The 19,378-nt window shown below is 42.0% G+C and overlaps 1 protein-coding gene across 2 annotated transcripts; it reads right to left on the bottom strand.

The window, feature by feature from the left end:
- Window positions 1-146: 146 nt before the first annotated feature.
- Window positions 147-18,851, bottom strand: ANKRD1 (ankyrin repeat domain 1). 2 transcript variants are annotated; one of them, XM_007425008.4, is made up of 9 exons: window positions 18,522-18,851; window positions 15,535-15,714; window positions 6,563-6,700; window positions 6,364-6,471; window positions 5,700-5,798; window positions 4,349-4,447; window positions 4,109-4,207; window positions 2,284-2,382; window positions 147-681 (listed from the first exon to the last, which is right to left on the bottom strand). In XM_007425008.4, the coding sequence occupies exons 1-9, from the start codon at window positions 18,546-18,548 to the stop codon at window positions 571-573; spliced, it is 960 nt and encodes a 319-aa protein (XP_007425070.1). In that variant the 5' UTR covers window positions 18,549-18,851; the 3' UTR covers window positions 147-570. The 2 variants fall into 2 exon arrangements, with proteins under 2 accessions (XP_007425070.1, XP_007425071.1); XM_007425009.4 differs by lacking the exon at window positions 18,522-18,851 and adding an exon at window positions 17,419-17,554.
- Between the last annotated feature and the right edge of the window lie 527 nt (window positions 18,852-19,378).

The following is a 19,378-nucleotide window of genomic DNA, read 5'->3' as shown; positions in this document are numbered from 1 at the left end:
ATTCCTTTGTAATTTCATTGCTTTCCATACATCTGTTCTCCAGACCCATTCTTTTCCTTTAACAGTTTACTCTGATAATAGCAATTCAGCAGAAATGTTGGGTGACATTTAAAAATTAATTATGTTGGGGTTAAGTTGGGGGGAGAGAAGCTTGTTGGGAAGCTGCTAATACATTCTGAAATGTGATTGTCTTGAATAAATGCTCCTGGCTGATTATCACATCAGCAACCCTCTACAACTGTAGCATCAACATGACTTTTTGAAAGATCAGCAGAGAAACAATAGCTAAAGAAACTTTATCCAAGGAAGAGGGAAGAATGGAATACAAGATATAAATAGGAATAAATAAAACAACTTGAAATCAGTGGAATTGTAACACTCAAGCTATGCCTTTGAATATTTTGTCCTCAGACTTATTCCATGTGGCTTAACAAAGGCAATAAACCACTTGCTTGATGAGGCGAAGATGGCATCACTTATCATGGAACTGTTCTTCACGCTGTTCTTTATGCTGGTAATTGTGCCATTTGCAAAGAAACTTGTCATTCACTGAAGCCTTGAATCTGGTTTTCAGAACGTATCTATGGGAGAATTCTTATAAGCATTCTCCTTCAGGTTGTTGAAAATTTCCTTGGTGCCATTTTGCCACTGTAGAACAAGATCCATCGGAGTTTTCCCTTCCTATACAAGACAGTCAGGAAAATGTGATTATTTTTCCTGGAATGTGATTTTTGCTTATATTTTTGGGCTTGATCAACTTCCTGCAGGGCAGAATGAGGAAGACCTGTCATGTGTCTGATCACATCATTTTGAATAAACACATTCATGAAAATAGGTGTTTCCCACTTCTAGAGTTCATGCCACCATGGAATTCAATCTGAACAATGAATGTGCTTCCAGCATATATAGTAGAAAGTGTTGTACCCTTGCCATAAATTCTCATCCCATTCATCTATCACACATATTTCACCCAAAATCCACAAGGCAGTACCTTTATTAGGACTAACCAAAATACCATAAAAGGGCATCTTCTGTTCCAGATGGACAAGCCAAACCCTACCAGTGGTATCAATTTGGCATAAATGCTCAAATCTAGAAAGGCAGCAAGGCACTGAAATACGCAAGGGCATATAACAGCAAAAAAGGGACTTCTTTTGCTCACTTTATTTTACCCTGCCTATGTTTAAAAATACAAAAATAATATAACACAATCAGTTCTAGAACACATGTCCAATAAATAGCATTATCAACAAATGCATATAAGAAACCATTTAAACCACTGGAGGTATCTGTTGCAAGCACGTCCCGCTGCAATGGTTTCAATTAGTTTTAGGATCCATTTCCATGAGATGTTTCTAGGTTTATAAATGAGTTTAAAGATCCAAAATTCTGCTTTGGTTTGCATATTCTGTATAAAACCTGCAGCCCTAAGGAAAGCCACACCAACAAGCAAATAGTGCAGAAGTCCCAGTTGATGGAGCATATGGAACGAGAAATTTTGGAAGAGACATGGACACGCTTCCTGCAGCTGTTGGCACTTCCTTAAGGAAGCCAGGTCATTTTTTAAGCTTCTATTGGTAGCTGTGCATTCTCAGGAAAACACACATTTGAGAAGATAGCAGCAGCGTACAATGAACCTATTGCACCTTATTTGTGTTTCCACAAATATATTTTTCCTGGGAATGCACAGCTCCCATGCAAGACCAGGAAACAGAGTAGCTTCTTTAAGGAGGTGATAACAGAGGAAGCAAACTTCTACATCCCCTCTGAAGCACCTTTTCTGATCTGAATCCAAATAGCTTCACAACGTTGGGCAAAAGGTTTCTTTGCCCCCCAGATCAGATATGATCTGCCAAATGGTCACATGCTCTTGTAGGACTCTATCCGATGTTTCCTTCCCTTCCCAAAATAGTACTTAATCCCATCTTTAAAAGAGCCTATTTTAGATTCTGTCTTTTCTGAATATAGCATTAGAGTCATTTGAAAAAAAAAATCAACAGAAAAATATATTTAAAAACAGTAGGAAGAATTTTTTTTGAGAAGGGCTGCAATGTATTCATTTTGCAGTATGTTAATAATGAATATAATTGGATATGTAATTTGCAATTTGTGGGTTTGATCCGTCATATTTAAAATAGACACATTAAAATCCATGAAACTAAACTGAATCACAGTTATTGTAAATACTATTGGTTTCAATGCATCTACTCTATGCATGACATTGTCTGATTTCAACATGGCTTCCGTGGGGGAAAACTGTAAATGGAATAACCAGCTACTTACAGCGTTCTTTACATTCAGGTTGGCACCATAGAGAATCAGGAGTCGAATCATTTTATATCGATTTAATCTCACTGCATCATGCATAGGAGAATCACCCTCCTAGAAGAAGGAAGGAAAATTGAATATGATGGTCTCGGAGGCTTGTCATGCATAATATTGACAATTCTTAATAAATGATACCAACGTGGTGCAACCAAAAGCTGTTAGAAAAGACATATGATATCACGGCACTGAACTGAATCGGCTGGATAGAAGGGATCCTAAACACTGTTGCTATCCTGTTATAGAAAAAGCTGCCATTCCTTAAGTAACTAGAATTCCTATAGAGAGGGAACAAGTATGTAGATGTAGATATGCCCTTACTTAACCTGCATCACAATGCTAAATGCTATGTGAAAACTAAGGTCAGCTTCATAAATTACAAGTTACTCACTAATGGCATGTCATCTAGACAAAGAGCTAAGGGAATATTTTCTAAATTTGAAAAACAAGTTGGTTCTCAAGCTTAGTTTTTTTTAACTGTCACAGGTGTACTAAAAATTGTGGGGGAATATGGGGTGGGGTCAGGCTGCAGACAGAGATATGGCTGTGCATCTTCACTTTCAGACACTTAGCTCCATATTCAGCAGATTCACTGAAATGACTCAGCAAGATTGTCTTTTTATTGAAGATGAGAATAAAGCCTTGTACACCCAGAAGGCTTGTCTACTATAGTACACTGAAGTCAAAGCTTATCTATAGGTCAGTGTTTCAGGGTTAAAATATAGGCTTTTTCCTCCCAACTTTCTAAATCAATGTATCTTGGCCATGCTCTTGATGAACTTGGAGGACAGTTGATCTATGTTCACATAGTAATTCTCTTTAGCCTGGGAAATGCTAGTTCTTACCTCACCTGTTGGAGTTTGTATCATCTCTTTGTAATTATGAGCACTTTTTACCACTAGGGAAAATGGGGAGACAGAGAAAAGGGGTCTTCACATGCTAACCCTCTTTCTCATCTGGCCCATGGTTAGTTAAATGGGTCTCTGTGTTTAAGACACAAAAGACATTTCCTGTTTCTGTCTCTCTCTCATTCACTCTTATTCATTTCCTTCTCTTCAAAATGTATTTTAGGTAGAAGTGATACTTTTCTATCCTCACGTATTTCTTAATAAATCATCCTTTTACTGAAACTATCATTAATGTCTGTTAGCATTCATTGATAGCTGAATCAGCTAACATTCTGTATCCAGGACAACTGTATTATGAGCATATTCTATATTTTTAATGGGACCTTCTGCAGCTTAATTTCTCAGCAATCATGCAATACTCTGGTGATGTTCAGAAGCACATCCTCTAACAAGGATTCTTGCTGAATTCAGATCTCCAGCAATTCCTTGCAGCTTGTAAAAATAATGTGTGGGTGATTTCTTTTTTTAGAGTTGTAGTTTCTATGAAAGATGTTTGTCATTCTTATGGATCATTGGAGGGGAGAAGACTGCAAAACTATTGCATTCAGATAGCAATCCAGTAATTTGAAAGGAAATGGTTGTTTATTACACTGAAAAGCATTAAGGACTGTTACTGAAAATCTGTGGCCTTTGCATGATATGTAGAAAGTGGTGATGCTTGGCTGATGGTCATCTCTATTCATGGTACTCATGGGATACTATTTAGTAGCATCACAGGCCTCTCCTCCTCTGTATCTGAATCATTTTGAATGGCCCACTTTTACAGCATAGAAAGCCACCATATACCAGGTCCTTCTTGCTCAATATTGCCTTCTGATGAGCATTCCAAAACCACCTACTCCATTCTCTACCAAGGAAGGAGAGAACATACTTACTCTGTCTTTGGCATTGAGATCTGCTTCACAGGCAATGAGATGTTCTCCACATTCATACTGGCCTGTCCTTACTGCCACATGCAAAGGACTGCTGAGCAACTAGCAGAAAGGAAAAAGTGGAAAAAAGCATAATCCATAATGGCAGACAATAAACTTGGATTGAGAAAAGAACTTCAGACAAGCAGGTTCCAGAGTCACATCTTCCCCAAATCAATTTTTGGGACCACTATAATAAAATACCTTGTCTTTGGCATTTCTGTTTATCCCTTTGTTTAACAGGAATTTCAGGACTTCTACATTTCCGCCTCGACACGTCCAATGAATAGCTGTTGATTCAAGCTATATCAGAAGAAACAAAACAAAAAACTGGAGATTACAATAATGTGGGAATAATGAAATCATATACCTGCTTTAAAAGCATTCAGGTTTTTGGCTGGTCATCCTCTAGTTTGGCAACAACTTTTCAGGGTCTTGGACACAGAGGTTGTTTTTAACTAAAGCTGAAAGATCTTTCCATAAAAGATCCAGATTTTTCTGTATACAAGCCAACAGGTTACAGACAATAGATGGTCTGAGGTCATGGTAGTTGCTGAATATATACAATAGTTCCTAGTGACCAAGACTTGATTAAGCTGTGCTCACTGAGGAACATAAGCACAGCTTTATTCCAGGTTAAACTCTTGTCTCTTTTGATTAGTAGCTATTACTTTCTAGTGTCAAAAACAATTGCCTTTCTCTGTCTATGGCTCTATATAAAGCATACATTTTATTATTATGCTATAGTCCCTCTCTAATTCAGAATCAGTCTTATGACATTCATTATGTGCTCTGTTCCAATATTTATGTAGTAACTTTTACACTGATCCGTGTGTACTGGTTGTCTATACTTTGGTGCTCTCTGGATATGTTCAACTCCCCATGTGCCAATTTAATCACGCAAGCAAGGGGCCAGAAAGCCCTACCACTTGACTAGAAGTTTCTGCATATACTTAGCTTGGCATGGAAGCTGGGAAAGTCATGTGTGTACCATTGCCGCAGAAGCATACCCTTAGAAGGCAACTTATCATGAAGTCCCCTTTATAAATTGTGCAGTGCAGTAAACAACAGTCTCCTTAGCAATTACATCTGACCAGAGGTATGCATTGCTAACATGAATAACGGGGGGGGGGGGGGGAGCCATGTCTGCTGGCCCCACTCCAAACAGCTCACACCCTTTATCCTGCTCACTTCTTCATGTCGGCTGGAAAGTCAACCTGAGAAGAGGGTTTGTTGTCTACAAAAGTTTGCTTGATGTGATTGAGACTATGGATAAAGCAGAGTACCCTGTGGCTTGGACACAGTGTGGCTTCATTCATAGTAAAGTTAACTTTAAAGATGCCTCCACCACCACCATATGATACAAGGAAGCCAGGCAAGTATAATGTGAGACGGTATGTTAATTCTGTCTCTATTATGTGTTAGCATACCCTGTTCAAAAATAATAATGGATAAGCACATGACTCCTTCTCTTTCTCATAATTCATTCAGGTGCTTCACATGTTTGTGAGAATCAGCCCAAAGAACAGGACACGTGCGTGCAGTTTCCGCTTACCATATCTTGGAATTCAAGTTGAGCCCCAGCTTCTACTAACTTTTCCACAATTGCCAGATGTCCTTGTGAGCATGCCCTGTGCAAGGCCGTACGCTTATACTGTCAATTGGGAGAGAGATGGCACAATAAATCATAAACAACTGCCTTTTTTATTTTTAAAATGCTATCTCTCCCTCTCTCTTTCTCCTGGTGATTTTCTAATCTATAGTCCTCAGATTTCCTGATAGTCTTCCATATAAGTACTAACCAGAGCCAACTTAGTTTAGTTTTCTGGATCAGCCTGATGTTAGCTAAGTATTGCCATCTAGACTGTGTGTGTATATGTGTGTATAGCACCAAAACTGCCATATAGATTTGGGGCACACTGGTCTATAAATCCTATAATAATTATCTGGAATTTCTTCTGGCACACATTCAGCTGTGCTCCAGTCTATCTTTTTTTTTTTTTAATATTATTTATTTCCCTCTGCTGATTTTGGGAGCTCTAATATCAGGGAGGCAAGAGGGAAGTATTAAGTGTTGGATGTAACCCTCAAGGTTAGGCCTTTCTTTGCAGTGTTAGAGGAGGAAAGACTGGAGAGACACCTTGTAGTGTCCCCTTTTGGGGAAAACTGTTCAACTAGGGTCAAACAAATACTACAGAAACCAATCAGAGCCAATATACCTCATCACAAGCATCTGGATCCCCTTTGTCTGCTAAATACTTTTCAATCACTGGCATGTTGTTCTCCAAGGCAGCTTTTAAAAATGTGGGGACATCCACAGGTCCTGTCTGATATAGAGCAGAAAGAGATGATCACCACTGGGGGAAGCCACTAAATGCAGAACAGAAGAAATTAAAATACTTTGTTACTTGAACGCACTATAATTTCTTGCTCAGGCTCCTTGCAAACAGGGACTTTGACCTTCTTGACTTTTTTCCTTTTCTTCAGATTAATGATTTTTTCAAGGTCTTCCAGGTTTTCAAGTTTTGTTCTTGCCTCTAGCTTCTTTTTCTTGAGCTGGACAAAAGGAATGAACAATACAGTAAGGTAGTTTGTATATGACTGTCCCGAAAGAAGCACAATACAGTATTATTAACATATGAATCTCAAAGCATTTCCAACCATACAGACAATTTTGCTTTAGGCTGTAACTCAGTGTTTTTCAAACTTGGCAACTTTAAGAAGTGTGGACTTCAACTCCCAGAATTCCCCAGCCAACACAGATTGAATCTGTAATCTAAAAGAATCTCTCATCATTTGATGGGGAACAGAATGAATCATTTCAGAAGATGATCTACTAGCTTCTCTTCCTCCTTTCTACTCAAAATGAGGAAAGGGAAATCTTCCATTTTCATGTTAGATTCAACCACAGTTGTACCCTTCATCTGCATTATAAGCTGTAGGTTGAATGCATCAAAATTAAATTAAATCAGGTAGAAGTTCTGGATTCAGATCCTGAAGTGAAATACACTGCTAGCCTCCTGAAATTAGCTGGGATCACCCCTCCCTCAGAATCTCCTCTGGTTTTCATCTGAATTGGACTACACAGGGCTGTCTAGAGCAGTGTTTCTCAACCTTGGGGACTTTAAGGTGTGTGGACTTCAACTCCCAGAATTCCCCAGACAGCTATGCTGGCTGGGGAATTCTGGGAGTTGATGTCCACACACTTAAAGTTCCCAAGGTTGAGAAACACTGCTCTAGAGTGAGCTATACCTGTAAAAAATTGAAACCCTACATTGAAGCCATTTTGTTTCTGAGTCACTGCTGTGTCAATATTCTAAGTACAATTATAGTGGGGAAGGCATATTAAAGAAAGAAACCACCTGGGCTTATCATACAGTGCAAAAATGTTTTGAGAAAAGTAAGCAGGGTTATAAGGATGCCCACTTGTTTTTTTTCACTTGTCTTTATAGCATGATCAATCCTCTTTTTTGCACTGTGGTTGCAAAAGAAAGAGGAAGCAATGTTTCCAGATGTTCCATAAAGGAAGGCATGGCAGTGATGCGTGTTAAAAAGAGGAAAGGTTTTGATCCATGGTTGCAGCTTTCTTTTGACTTCTTTTACTCTCCCTACCTCTCCCCCCACCTCACAGATGCCCCAGGGCAGTGTCCAGCAATTAAGTCTCATAGAGTTCAATGAGCACATTTCTCTAAAGGAATCCAGTGACTGCATCAATTTTAATTTTATCGTGGCAGGTGTGATTACTGGTTTTTGATTGGTTTGTTTCTTAAGTTTGATAGCCAAATGCCTAGGTCTGGAGCTGATGTGCAGGAGTGCAGATTTTAAAAGCTATGTTGTTGGTAGGTATACAGAGAAAATAACCTTGAGGGGTGGAAAGAACCATGGATTTTGTCTCTGCAAGTCCCCTCCTTCCTATCTGAGATTTCAGTACAGAAAATGTTGGAAAAGAAGTCTTGCACAATAATTATACTTGTATAATTAGGTGGTGACGGGTAGGGGATGATATGGTGGGAGCTGGAGGGCGGGCCATCTTCTGGGAAGACACCCCTGGTATGTGTTACTGGTAGTGTGTTCCGGCTCTCCTTGCTTGATCCCAGGCCCTGGTCAACAGGTTCATAGGGGCCCTGGCCTCCAGCTGCTGCTGCTTAATGGCGGGTTGGTTAAAAACAAGGCCCCCCTCATATGTCACTTGATCACCGAGGAGGGGGCGGACCTGGCATGTATTACCAAGACCTGGTTGGGGCCCGAGAGGGGAGTGCCCCTCTCAGAAATGTGCCCAGAGATACCAGGGCAGGGGAGGAGGGGTGGCTGTCATCATTCGAGAGTCTCTGGTGGCCTTCAGGGGCATTGCTCCACAAGTCTCCAGCTATGCGACACTGTTTCTTAGGTTGGGCTCCTGAAAACAGTTGGGAGTGCTGCTACTGTACCAGCCTCCTTGTGGCTGGCAACCTCCCTGCCTGAGCTGCTGGAGGCCGTCTCGGGGCTGGTGATGGAGTTCCCCAGGCTTATGGTTCTGGGGGACGTCAAGTTGCCATCCCTGGGACGGACCTTGGAGGCAGCTCAGGAGTTCATGGCTACCATGGCAGCCATGGGCCTGTCTCAAATTGTGCAGGACCCAACCCGAGACAGTGGCCACATGCCAGATTTGGTTTTCTTGTCGGAGCAATGGCAAAGCGATCTGAGGGGAGAGTTACAGCTTTCCTCGTTGTCATGGTCAGATCACGTCCTGGTGACCCTGAGTTTCTCCTATGCCACCCCCCTCCGCAGGGAGGCAGGACCCATGCGATTGGTCCACCCCCAGCGCCTGATGGACCTGTCAGGGTTTCAAAGGGAGCTGGGGGGTATTCCTGTGGATCTGCTGCACAGTCCAGCGGAGGCCTTGGCTGCTTCTTGAAATAGGGAGGCAACCGGGGCCTTGGACAGGATCGCGCCTATGCGACCTCTCTTGCCACATCAGCCCCGACACTCCCCGTGGTTTACAGAGGAGTTGAGGGTGCTGAAGAGAGTTAAGAGACGTCTAGAGTGCCGCTGGAGGAAGACAAAGACTGAATCTGACTGAACACAGGTTAGAGCCGCTACATTGTGGCAATAAGAGCAGCGAAGCGCCAATACTTCTCTGCCCTTATTGCATCTGCAGAGTGCCGCCCAGTGGCCCTGTTTGGGATCACTAGATCCCTCTTGGTAGGGGGGAGCTGGGAATTCATTTGCAGGGCCGCGTGGAGGAATTTTCAGAACATCTGCAGGATAAAATCGCTCGGATTCGTTCCAAGTTAGACTCCGAGCGTGGCGCAGGGTCTGGGGAGATACCAGGGGATCGTTCTTGCCCAGTTATCAGGGAACAGTTTGATCCTGTTGTTCCTGAGGAAGTGGACAGGATCCTCTGGATTGTGAAGGCCACCACTTGTCATTTGGACCCATGCCCCTCCTGGCTGGTGAAAGCAGCTTGGGAGGTGACATGCGGTTGGATCCAGGTGATAGTTAATACATCCTTGTGGGAGGGAGTGTTTCCAGCTGCCTTTAAAGAGGTGTTGGTGCACCCCCTCCTCAAGAAACTCTCCCTGTATCCTTCTGTACTGGACAATTTCCACCCAGTCTCCCACCTCACCTTTTTGGGGAAGGTGGTTGAGAAACTGGTGGCATCACAGCTCCAAAGGGTTCTGGAGGAAAAAGATTATCTGGACTCTTTTCAGTCAGGTTTCAGGCCCGGTTATGGAATGGAAACGGCACTGGTCGCACTTATGGATGATCTTTGGTGGGAGCGGGATGGTGGAAGTGCGACCATCCTTGCTGTCCTTGATCTCTCAGCGGCTTTTGATACCATTGACCACGGTATCCTGTTGGGACGACTCAGGGAATTGGGGGTGGGCAGCACGGTCTTGTGCTGGTTCACCTCCATTCTTCAGGGCCGAACCCAATCGGTGGTGATAGGGAGTGAGAGGGCCCATCCTCGGCCCCTCCTCTGTGGGGTGCCGCAGGCTCCGGTTCTTTCTCCGCTCCTTTTCAACACCTACATGAAACCGCTGGGTGAGATCATCCGCCATCATGGGATGAGGTATCATCAGTATGCTGATGATACTCGATTATACATCTCCGTCCCAGGTGAGGTAAGTGATGCCGTGACTGCCCTCTCGCGGTGCCTGGAGGCTGTAAGGGTCTGGATGGGGAACAACAGGCTTCAGCTGAACCCTGGTAAGACGGAGTGGCTATGGGTTAATGGGTCCTCTGTATCCGGGACTTTGTCATCTTTGGTGCTGGATGGGGTAGCACTGCCCCAGACAGACCCAGTGCATAATCTGGGGGTCCTCCTGGACTCACGGCTCCTGCTCGAAGAGCAGGTGGCAGCCATGGCCAGGAGGGCCTCTGCACAACTTCGGGTTATGCACGAGTTATGCCCTTTCCTGGATCGGGATGCCCTTCGAATGGTCACTCATGCCCTTGTTATCTCCCAGATAGACTACTGCAATGCGCTCTACATAGGGCTACCCTTGAAGAGTATCCAGAAGCTTCAGCTGGTTCAGAATGCAGCTGCGCAAGCTATTTTTGTGGCCCGAAGAAGGATCCACATAACACCGTTGCTCCGCGAGCTGCTTTGGGTACCAGTTTGCTTCCGGGTCCAATTCAAGGTGTTGGTTATTACCTTTAAAGCCCTACATGGCATGGGACCAGGTTACCTGATGGACCGCTTCTCCCCCACAACTTTAACCTGTCCCACACAGAAAGGGCGTGCTCCGGACCCCCTCGGCAAAAGAACTTCGACTAGCAGGGTCCAGAAGGTGGGCCTTCTCTGCTGTAGCCCCCGCCCTTTGGAATATCTTGCCCCCAGAGGTGAGATTGGCCCCCTCACTCCTGGCCTTTCGGAGGGATCTGAAGACCTGGCTCTGCCATCTGCCCTGGGGTGGGGAGGGAAGCCATCAATTGTGGAGTTGGCTAGCCCCTTAGAGGCCGGGCGTTGCTGCCCTGAACCATTGGCCTCCTGGACTTTTTCCTTCATCTTTTATAACTGTGGATATAGGCTTTTAATTGTATATTTATTTATTGTTTTTAATGTGTTGTGAGCTGCCCAGAGTCCCCCCATTAATAAATAAATAAATAAATAAATAAATAAATAAATAGTAATGCATCTGTACTACTAATAATATAAGTCACTAAATATATTAGGAGATAGAATACTTGATTGCATAGGTAAACTTACTCTATTAAAAAGTTGTGATAAAAGTAGCTTTTTGAGGGAATCTAGAGGGAGAACTCAGAGCTAGTTTGGGGTATTGGTTAAAGGTGTAAGGTGTTAGGCTGGGAGGCAAGAGGCTTGTGTGTTCTAATCCTGCCTTAGGCAGAAAGCCAGCTGAGTGACTTTGGGTCAGTCTTCTCTTAGCCATAGGAAGAAGGCAATGGCCAACCAGTTCCAAAAAGGCTGCTGAGAAAATTGTGTGGACTTGTCCATGTAGTCATCAGGGGTCATGACTGATTTGGAGGCACAAAAAGAGAGAGAGAGAGAGAAGTAGAGACAGCAGAACAAATTGAGAAATGTGTTGATTCAGCCAAATGAGCTAGACATCATAGAATAGGTTCCTGAAATTCTCCTGCTAGTCCTTCAAAGGTAAGATCAGTAGATGAGTAAGAGGCAACAGTCTGTTACATGATGCAGTTATGAGTTATTTGAGAACCATTTAGGAGTATGTTGTCTCTGCTTTAAATACGAGCTGACACATCTTTCTACAGCGCAGCAGCTCAAATGACTTTTCACAAGGTGTTAATGAGCGCAACATTAAGTGACAACCTATTCCATTATGTATAATAGTTATTGCACCAACAGCCCCCTTGAATCTATTTTTTGAAGTGATTCTTGATCAACTATTTTCAAAATGCATCTTTACTACAAGCTTTGTCAGGGGAAGGGCCTGATTCCAAACTCGTTAAAATCTGAACATTTGCATATCTTTAAATTCAGCATTGTTCTGTAATGCTTCACCTAAATAATCCATCATCACCAATGAAACTTTAAATTCCTAATTGGCTTGGTCATAGTAATCTGCTACTTCAAAGATTAATTTTGCTGATATTAGTACTGTTTCCCCCATATTCGGGGAAATACTGATAGAATCTCATTTCTGTAGTGACCCTGGTTGATTTATTGTACCTGAGCATGATAATCATGTTGCGGTGGCTGAATGTCAAAAATGACTCTATCAGATAGGCTAATAAGTTATAAAGTAATATATATTACAAACTAAAAGCCAGTATATTCTGGTAGTAAGAAAAACAGCACAGCCACTGTGCAAGGAATAAGTCCATTGTAAATTCATAAGAGGTATGTATATAAATAGTTATTAGGTATTATTTCTTTTCAAAGTAACTAAAAAACTAAATCTTAAAAGTTTTCAGGTGTGGGTGTGTGTTTTCACTCTCTTCCCCTCCCATTCCCACACATAATTAAACAAGAAAGTTAAAAACCATGGAATCTTAACTTTCATCTGGAAAAATGTAAAAGTAGAAATGGGAAGAGAAGTAAATTGACTCACTGCAACTTGTATCTTGCGGGAGAACATTAGTTGCCAGCTAACATTTTGGAGAGCAGGATCCCCTGTTAGAGACTAAGGATTCATGGCAATATTCTGATGTTGGTTCCAGTGACAGTGGGTCACAGTAGAACCTCTGTGTACAGAAGATATGTCTTTGCTGTATTCAGATTTAATAGGGACATGCGATGGTGAAGAACCATCTAATTCATATCCTGCTTGTGACCTTGTGGGGTCATCTTGCTGGCCAGTCTTAAAGAACATGGGGTAAGTCTCAGTACAGCTCTCCATGCAATCCAGGATCTTGTTCCACAAATCTTGAAAAAACATTTCCTCTGGGAGAAACAAATTATCTGGATCACTTTCAGCTGGGTTTTAGGTGTGGGAACAGTACTGAGAGAACAATGACCTATGATTGGAACCTGGCCCTCTAATCTATCCTAGTCCTCCTTGATCTCTCACTAGCCTTCAGTACCACTGAGCCTGATATCCTTCTGGACTGGCTCAGGGGATTAGGAGTGGAGGGCATGGTGTTACAGTGGTTCTTCTCCTTTCTCCAGGGTAAGTTCCAATCAATGTTGATGGGGGGAAAGGTCTAGCTCTTGGTCCTTACTTTGTGGGGTGCCACAGGCTTTGATTTTTTTCCCCATTTCAATATCTATATGAGAGGCCTCTAGGTAGGGTCATCTATCAGCATGGGATTAGGTGTCATGTCACTGAAATTTAATCTTGGTGTATGGAGGCAAGATTGAATGGGTGACTTTTTTGACCACTGGTTCCAGAAGGTTTCCAACTTTAGTCCTGGATGGCGTTGCACTACTCCATATAGGCCACTATGCAATTTGGAGATCCTCCTAGACTCATGGCTCCTGCTTGAAGACCCAATGGCAGCCATGGCTCAGAGGGCCTATATACAAATCCATTTTGTGCGGCAATGGTGCCCATTCCTGAACTGGGAGGTCCTATTTATGTCATTCATGTCATGATCACCTCTCATCTGGATTACCCTAACACACTCTATACGGGTTTGCCCTTGAAGTTCGCTTGGAAGCCTGAGCTGTTTTAGAATGCAGCAGTGTGAGTAATTGCATTATAGCTTCATAAGCTGCACTGGTTACCAGTAGACTTCTAGCAATTCCAGGAGCTGGCTGTAACCTGTAATGTAATATATAAAGCTCTTCATAGGGCAAGGCCTGGTTACTTGCAGGATGGCCTGCAATGAAGATGTTGCCTAGCCGGGTAACAAAACGTTTGTAAGAAAACAACCAAGCTCAGAGAACCCCAAGGACTCCACAGGATGGCCTGTCTCTGAAAAAGTTTGCCCGCTTGAGAAGATCTGTTCTGGGTCCTGTCACTTAAACAGTGTCATCTGGCAGCACCCAGGAGACCATTTTTGGAGACTATTGTCATGCCTGCCCTATGGAACAACATTCTCCCTGAGATTTACAGTAGATGGCCCCAACCCTGCCTGCCTTTTAGAATGCTCTGGAGATCTAGTCCTCCCCCCCCCTCCTCCCCCCCACACTAGGTCAGGAGATTTTGTGTTCATCTTAACCAGTGTTTCTCAACCTTGGCTGTTTTAAGCTGTGTGGACTTCAACTCCCAGAATTCCCCAGCCAACTAACCCTAACCCTAACTATGTTGGCTGGGGAATTCTGGGAGTTGAAGTCCACACAGCTTAAAGCAGCCAAGGTTGAGAAACACTGATCTTAACTGTTTACAACTGTCCAGGCCTGTTTGAAGTTATTGTACCTCTAGCACAAAAAGTTTTACTATCTTTTAATGTCTTTTTGGGATTATTTGCTGTTTTTTCATTGTCTATGCCATCCTATGTTGCATGTTGATTGGATGGCTATATAAATTGATTTAATAAATGAATAAACAAACAGTACAGAAGCTGCATTTATGATTCCTGCACATTCTCAGAGGGCCAGTAGAACAATCTGTACAAAAATCCTGATCAGTTTTCCTATTCTAATGCTTCTGAATCTATCCAAGGGGAGCATTTCAGATCCTTTGCAATGGGCTCACATTAACATTAAATCAAGAGCAAGATAACTTACATCTGTAAATCAATGGGATAGTTTGCCAACAAATTCTGTCATTTAAATTCTAGCCTGATGATTTTCTGCCAGTTTGCTAATAAGAGCTCTAGTGTCTCTCCAACTCATCTTCCTGCGGATGTGTTGGGGCATCGACTTCTTGAGTTCCATTCTGTTGGGACTTCTGGGAGGTTCCAACCCAACATGTCTAGAGGATGATAGATTGGGGAAGATTGCCCTAGCAAGACTTTTGGGGGGTTTTTTTGTGTTTTTGGCTAAGGATAACTGTACAATCATTTGCTGCATGGCAGGAGAAGAACTACAAGCATTAGAGTTTTCTAATCTGGTATTCCTTTTTATAGGTAAATAGGTAGGGAAGCAAATAACCTGCTACCACCTATAGCATCTGAGGAGTTTTTAAATCATACTCATATGGACTTGTACCATGAAGTTTCTGTGGTCGATCTTGTCTGATGCTCCATGAGTAGCAGACATAGTCCAGATGCTCAAAACAAACTTTGTGGCTTGAGAAGCTTTCAGCTAGAACTTCTTTGAAAGTGAAATTGTGTTATATCATGAATGCAAAGCTTAGGCATTCCCCAGGGATTCTCAATAGCTCATCCTTCTAATTTCTTTCACATCTCAAATTCCTGGTTTTCTCATTATAATTAGGCTTGACTGAGTGACCTTTTCCTAATTTTCAGCATAATCCTACCAGAATCTTTGACCTGTGACCTAACATTCCTTCTGATATGATTGTAGTAGAGAACAACAGTAAATCAAAACATTGGTGATATACTCCTAGAAGATACACAAGAACTCAATATTTTACCTCAGCTTGCAGCTCCTTCTCCTCTTTGTAAGTCAAATTGCGACGTGTCACTGAGGGATCAATGACCGTCTTCAGGTCCTCTTGCTTCTCTAATCTCACTGTAGCTTCATATTCTCCATCTTTGAAGTCCTCCGGAAGGAAATCCCCTGTTTCTCTACCATCTGTCTTTTTGCCTGTCATCTGTGAAAGGAAACAAAAAAGCAAGAGGGCTATCATTAGTCCTTAAGCTTAAAGTTCCAAAAAGTTGTCCCTGACAGACCAAGACATGGAGAAAGCGTATGAAAAACAGGTTGCACAACCACTGGGAGATGCAGAAGAAAAAACCTGTTGAGAAATAGAAGTGAAATCAATGGCCCAAGATCATCATGAGAGGCAGCACCTTGAGGAAAGGTAAGTGAGCTGATAAGAAAGCATGAACTGCATTGCTGAGGGCAATAGTATACTTGCAATCCAATGTCTGTGGGAAAAGGTTAAGTATCAGGATATTCAGAAGCAAGGAGTCTGAAGAAAGGATGCAGCAGAGGCAACAGACTGCAAAAGAGAAACCCAAAGGAGAAATTGGTGACAGTGAAGCTTGGAAAGAGCCAGAGGGGGAAAAAGCAAGAGGGCTATCATTAGTCCTTAAGAACAGCATGCTCAATTCTGTTAGGAGGGAATGACAAAATCGCAAGAGTAGGATAGTTATCAAGAGACTGAGTGGTTCAAGGAAAACAGTTAAGGCTGGCAGCAATCTGAGAGACTGGGACAAGGTATGTAACAAAATAGAGAAACCCTGAAGAAAATAATCCTGCGGTTCTCCCTCACCCACACAGAGGAGGGCTGGAGATAGGATGGTAGACTGACTAAGGAAACTGTAGACCAATTACTACTGTGGACCACGGATGTATTGGGTTGCAACATCTAAACTTACATTAGGGCACTTGCCATCACAGCAGCAGTGTGACCTGGGGCAATGAAAGCCCAGAAGCTTTAAGTGTGCCAGGGCAGACTTTTATATATTAATGTGAATTAGCCATACAGTCACTAAGCTGCACACGCCTAGTCATCAACTAATGCCAGGACTTCTAGTTGCCTGCAACTAAGCAATTGTTGCAGTAATGATATGATAACTAGGCACCTGTTACTAAGCAGAGGCATCAGAACAGACAGGTAGAAAGGGGAATGAGCTTGAATTAGACTTAGCATTTGCAGAGGTGGCAATACATGGGACGATTTGGATGTGAATGGACTCAGATACAGAAGATCTTACATTGAAGAGAAAAAAATCAGTGCCCTTAATACATTTATATTAAATTTAAAATCAAGTTTTTCCGTTGCAAGCATGCAGCATTCACAGTATGCAACAGCTAAAGTTAGATGTTGCTACATCTCACTGAAATCACTGAAACAACTTAGTTGTGACTTCTATAAATCCCAATGCTTCCAGTGGGTTTTAGTCATGACTATGTTTAGCTGGATTAAGAGAAATTATGGAGAATCTATCCAAGAGCACAATGGTTGTGTGTGTGTGTGTGTGTGTTTTAAATATCCTACTCCCTTTCTCTTTCCCACCCTCTATAGACTGACAGACTCCTATGCCATCTGCTTTGAAATGCTTTCTGGCTTAGAAGAAGCTTAAAGTGACTTGGGATCCTGCTGTAAAATCTCCTGGGTGTACAAAATTTATCATGTTGTTCTTGAATTCACACCAGTTTTATTTGTGAGTTGTTGACAAACCATATATACATTGAAAGGACAGAAATCCACATTTCATGAAAGATTTACTCAGACCTCTTTCAGATCAAACTACAGTAGTCCATGCATATCTACTCAGAAATAAGACCCACTATGTTCAGTCCAATTAAATTCACTAATAATACTCTCAGGAAATTACATGAGACTTACCCATATACTTTCACTTTTCATTTTCTAGACCTAATAAACAACAATCCAGGTTGTCATACCAATATTCGGTGACAAATTAAGCTCTGAGTGGTGGAATAACTAAAGGGTTTGCTTATTTGTCAGAACAACAACTATGTGCTATAATTACAGCTGAAGTGTTCATTGGATTGTTTGAGATAAGCAACTATTTCAGAAACATTTCTATTTTCTTTCCACTCCTTCACTACTACTTGCTGCCATTAATAACACAGTCATAAACACCAGAGGTGACTAGAGGCCTATTAAAGCTAGGTCATTTAAGTCCTGTTTTGATTCTTTATTGCATTGTCCAGAATGGGTCTCCGAGCCAGGTTTGTGTGCCTGGCATAGTATATGCATAGTTGAAAATACTTTGAATCACAAGGGCTGTATTAGTAGCTTTAAACCCATCACGCTACCACTGCTTTTGCTGTATTTTGTTGTGAACTATCTTGAATGTCTCAACAAGGCAAAAGATGACATACAATAAATACTCTCTTTTTAAAAGTTTGTTGGCACTTAAATAAGACCAAGCTCCCTTTCTAAATAGTTTGCAAGCTAAACGATAGTACAGCATATTTCTACATAAGCTACTACTGTTAAACGTATAACCTGTATTTAACCTAAAGTTAGACCATTTTCTTCAGCGACAGTTTCAGCGATAAATAACCCTTTCCCTACTGGCTTAAAGCATTTTACACACATCATTATTTCATTAATCTTCATAATAATCGTTTAACGTAGGACAATATCATTACTGTCACAATGTAACAGGTTAGTAGTGGTTAAAACTGTGGGACCGCAGCTATGCTAAGGCCATAGGTGAGTTCATATGTGAATTGAAATTCGAATGGTAAATTTTGTTTCTTTGTTCTTGTTTGCTTGGAAGGACCACACCCATTCACCAATGACACTTTCATTGCAATATAATTCTCACATGTGTAGCATGAGTTCATCCACAATCAAAAGAAACAGTTTTCTCTTAGCGACACAATTCCTATGACATGCTATTCACCCCACATGCTATTAAACTGGATGCAGTGCCCACCTTTAAAAATGATTACAGAAGGTAGCTTTACACTTACCAGATCTTCTACCAGTAGCATCATCATAGTGGCTGTTGGCTGGTCAAAAGCTGATGGTAGACTGTAGTACTCCTCTCAAGAAAGATGCCTTTACTATCCAAGGCAACTTGACTGAGGCATGCCAAGCTCCGTTAGTTTATATATCTTTGCAAAAACTTCTTCGGAGTGAGATAATCTTCCAACCTGGGAATCCAAACAGTTCAGCAATAGGTGTTTTCACATTCCAGGCATATTAACTAGCCAGATCTAGTGTCAAGGACAGGAATTGAAGGGGGGTGGGGTTGAGGGAGGGTGAGGAGAAGAGGAAAAGTCCTGCAGTGTAACGGCACTGAATATCTGAATCAGTATGAAATACAAGAGCTTCATTCCAGTCGCGGTGACTAAACAGTTCAGCAATGCTAGCCATTCTGTCTGTCCAGTGCCCATTAGGACAGCTGTCTGCAGTTACCACCCTTTATCATAACTGACTTTCACATGAGCAACTGACACCAGGAAAAAGACAAGACAGCCATCATTTGGTGGATAAACAAAAAAGTAGGTCAACTTATGAAAAATAATCATTTTCATGATAGTCTGTTCTAAGGATTACCAATAGTTCCGTAAGGAAATGTATTCTTCCCCCTGCGCCCCCCCCCCAGGTCACACACACACACACATACTTATCATGATGTCACTTGTCTATAATTGTCAAGAAGAATTTTCTGAAGGGATTATGAAGCCAGAGTGATGTCTCTGGTGCTAAAAGGACTCAGTGACATGTTAAGTTGTCATCAAGATAAGAACGCAAAACTCGCCTGCTTTACATTTTTCTCTGGAATCTGTCACTGCTTATAAACAGGGATTATGATCTCTGATTT

Source organism: Python bivittatus, unplaced genomic scaffold (assembly GCF_059951505.1).
Source record: "Python bivittatus isolate LINGU-HERP-01145 unplaced genomic scaffold, Pbiv_v1 ctg000780_np1212, whole genome shotgun sequence".
Taxonomy (NCBI): Eukaryota; Metazoa; Chordata; class Lepidosauria; order Squamata; family Pythonidae; genus Python; species Python bivittatus.
The sequence above is the reverse complement of the archived record's forward strand: the minus strand, read 5'-3'. Positions and strand labels throughout refer to the sequence as shown.

What these genes read in the sequence shown, in the direction of transcription:
- ANKRD1 (XM_007425008.4), bottom strand. Translation starts at nt 18,548, where the DNA reads ATGATGATGCTACTGGTAGAAGATCTG. An exon ending in TGCTACTGGTAGAAGATCTG is followed by an intron (nt 15,715 to 18,521) that starts GTAAGTGTAAAG and finishes TTCCTTTCACAG; the next exon opens with ATGACAGGCAAAAAGACAGA. An exon ending in AGAAGGAGCTGCAAGCTGAG is followed by an intron (nt 6,701 to 15,534) that starts GTAAAATATTGA and finishes CCTTTTGTCCAG; the next exon opens with CTCAAGAAAAAGAAGCTAGA.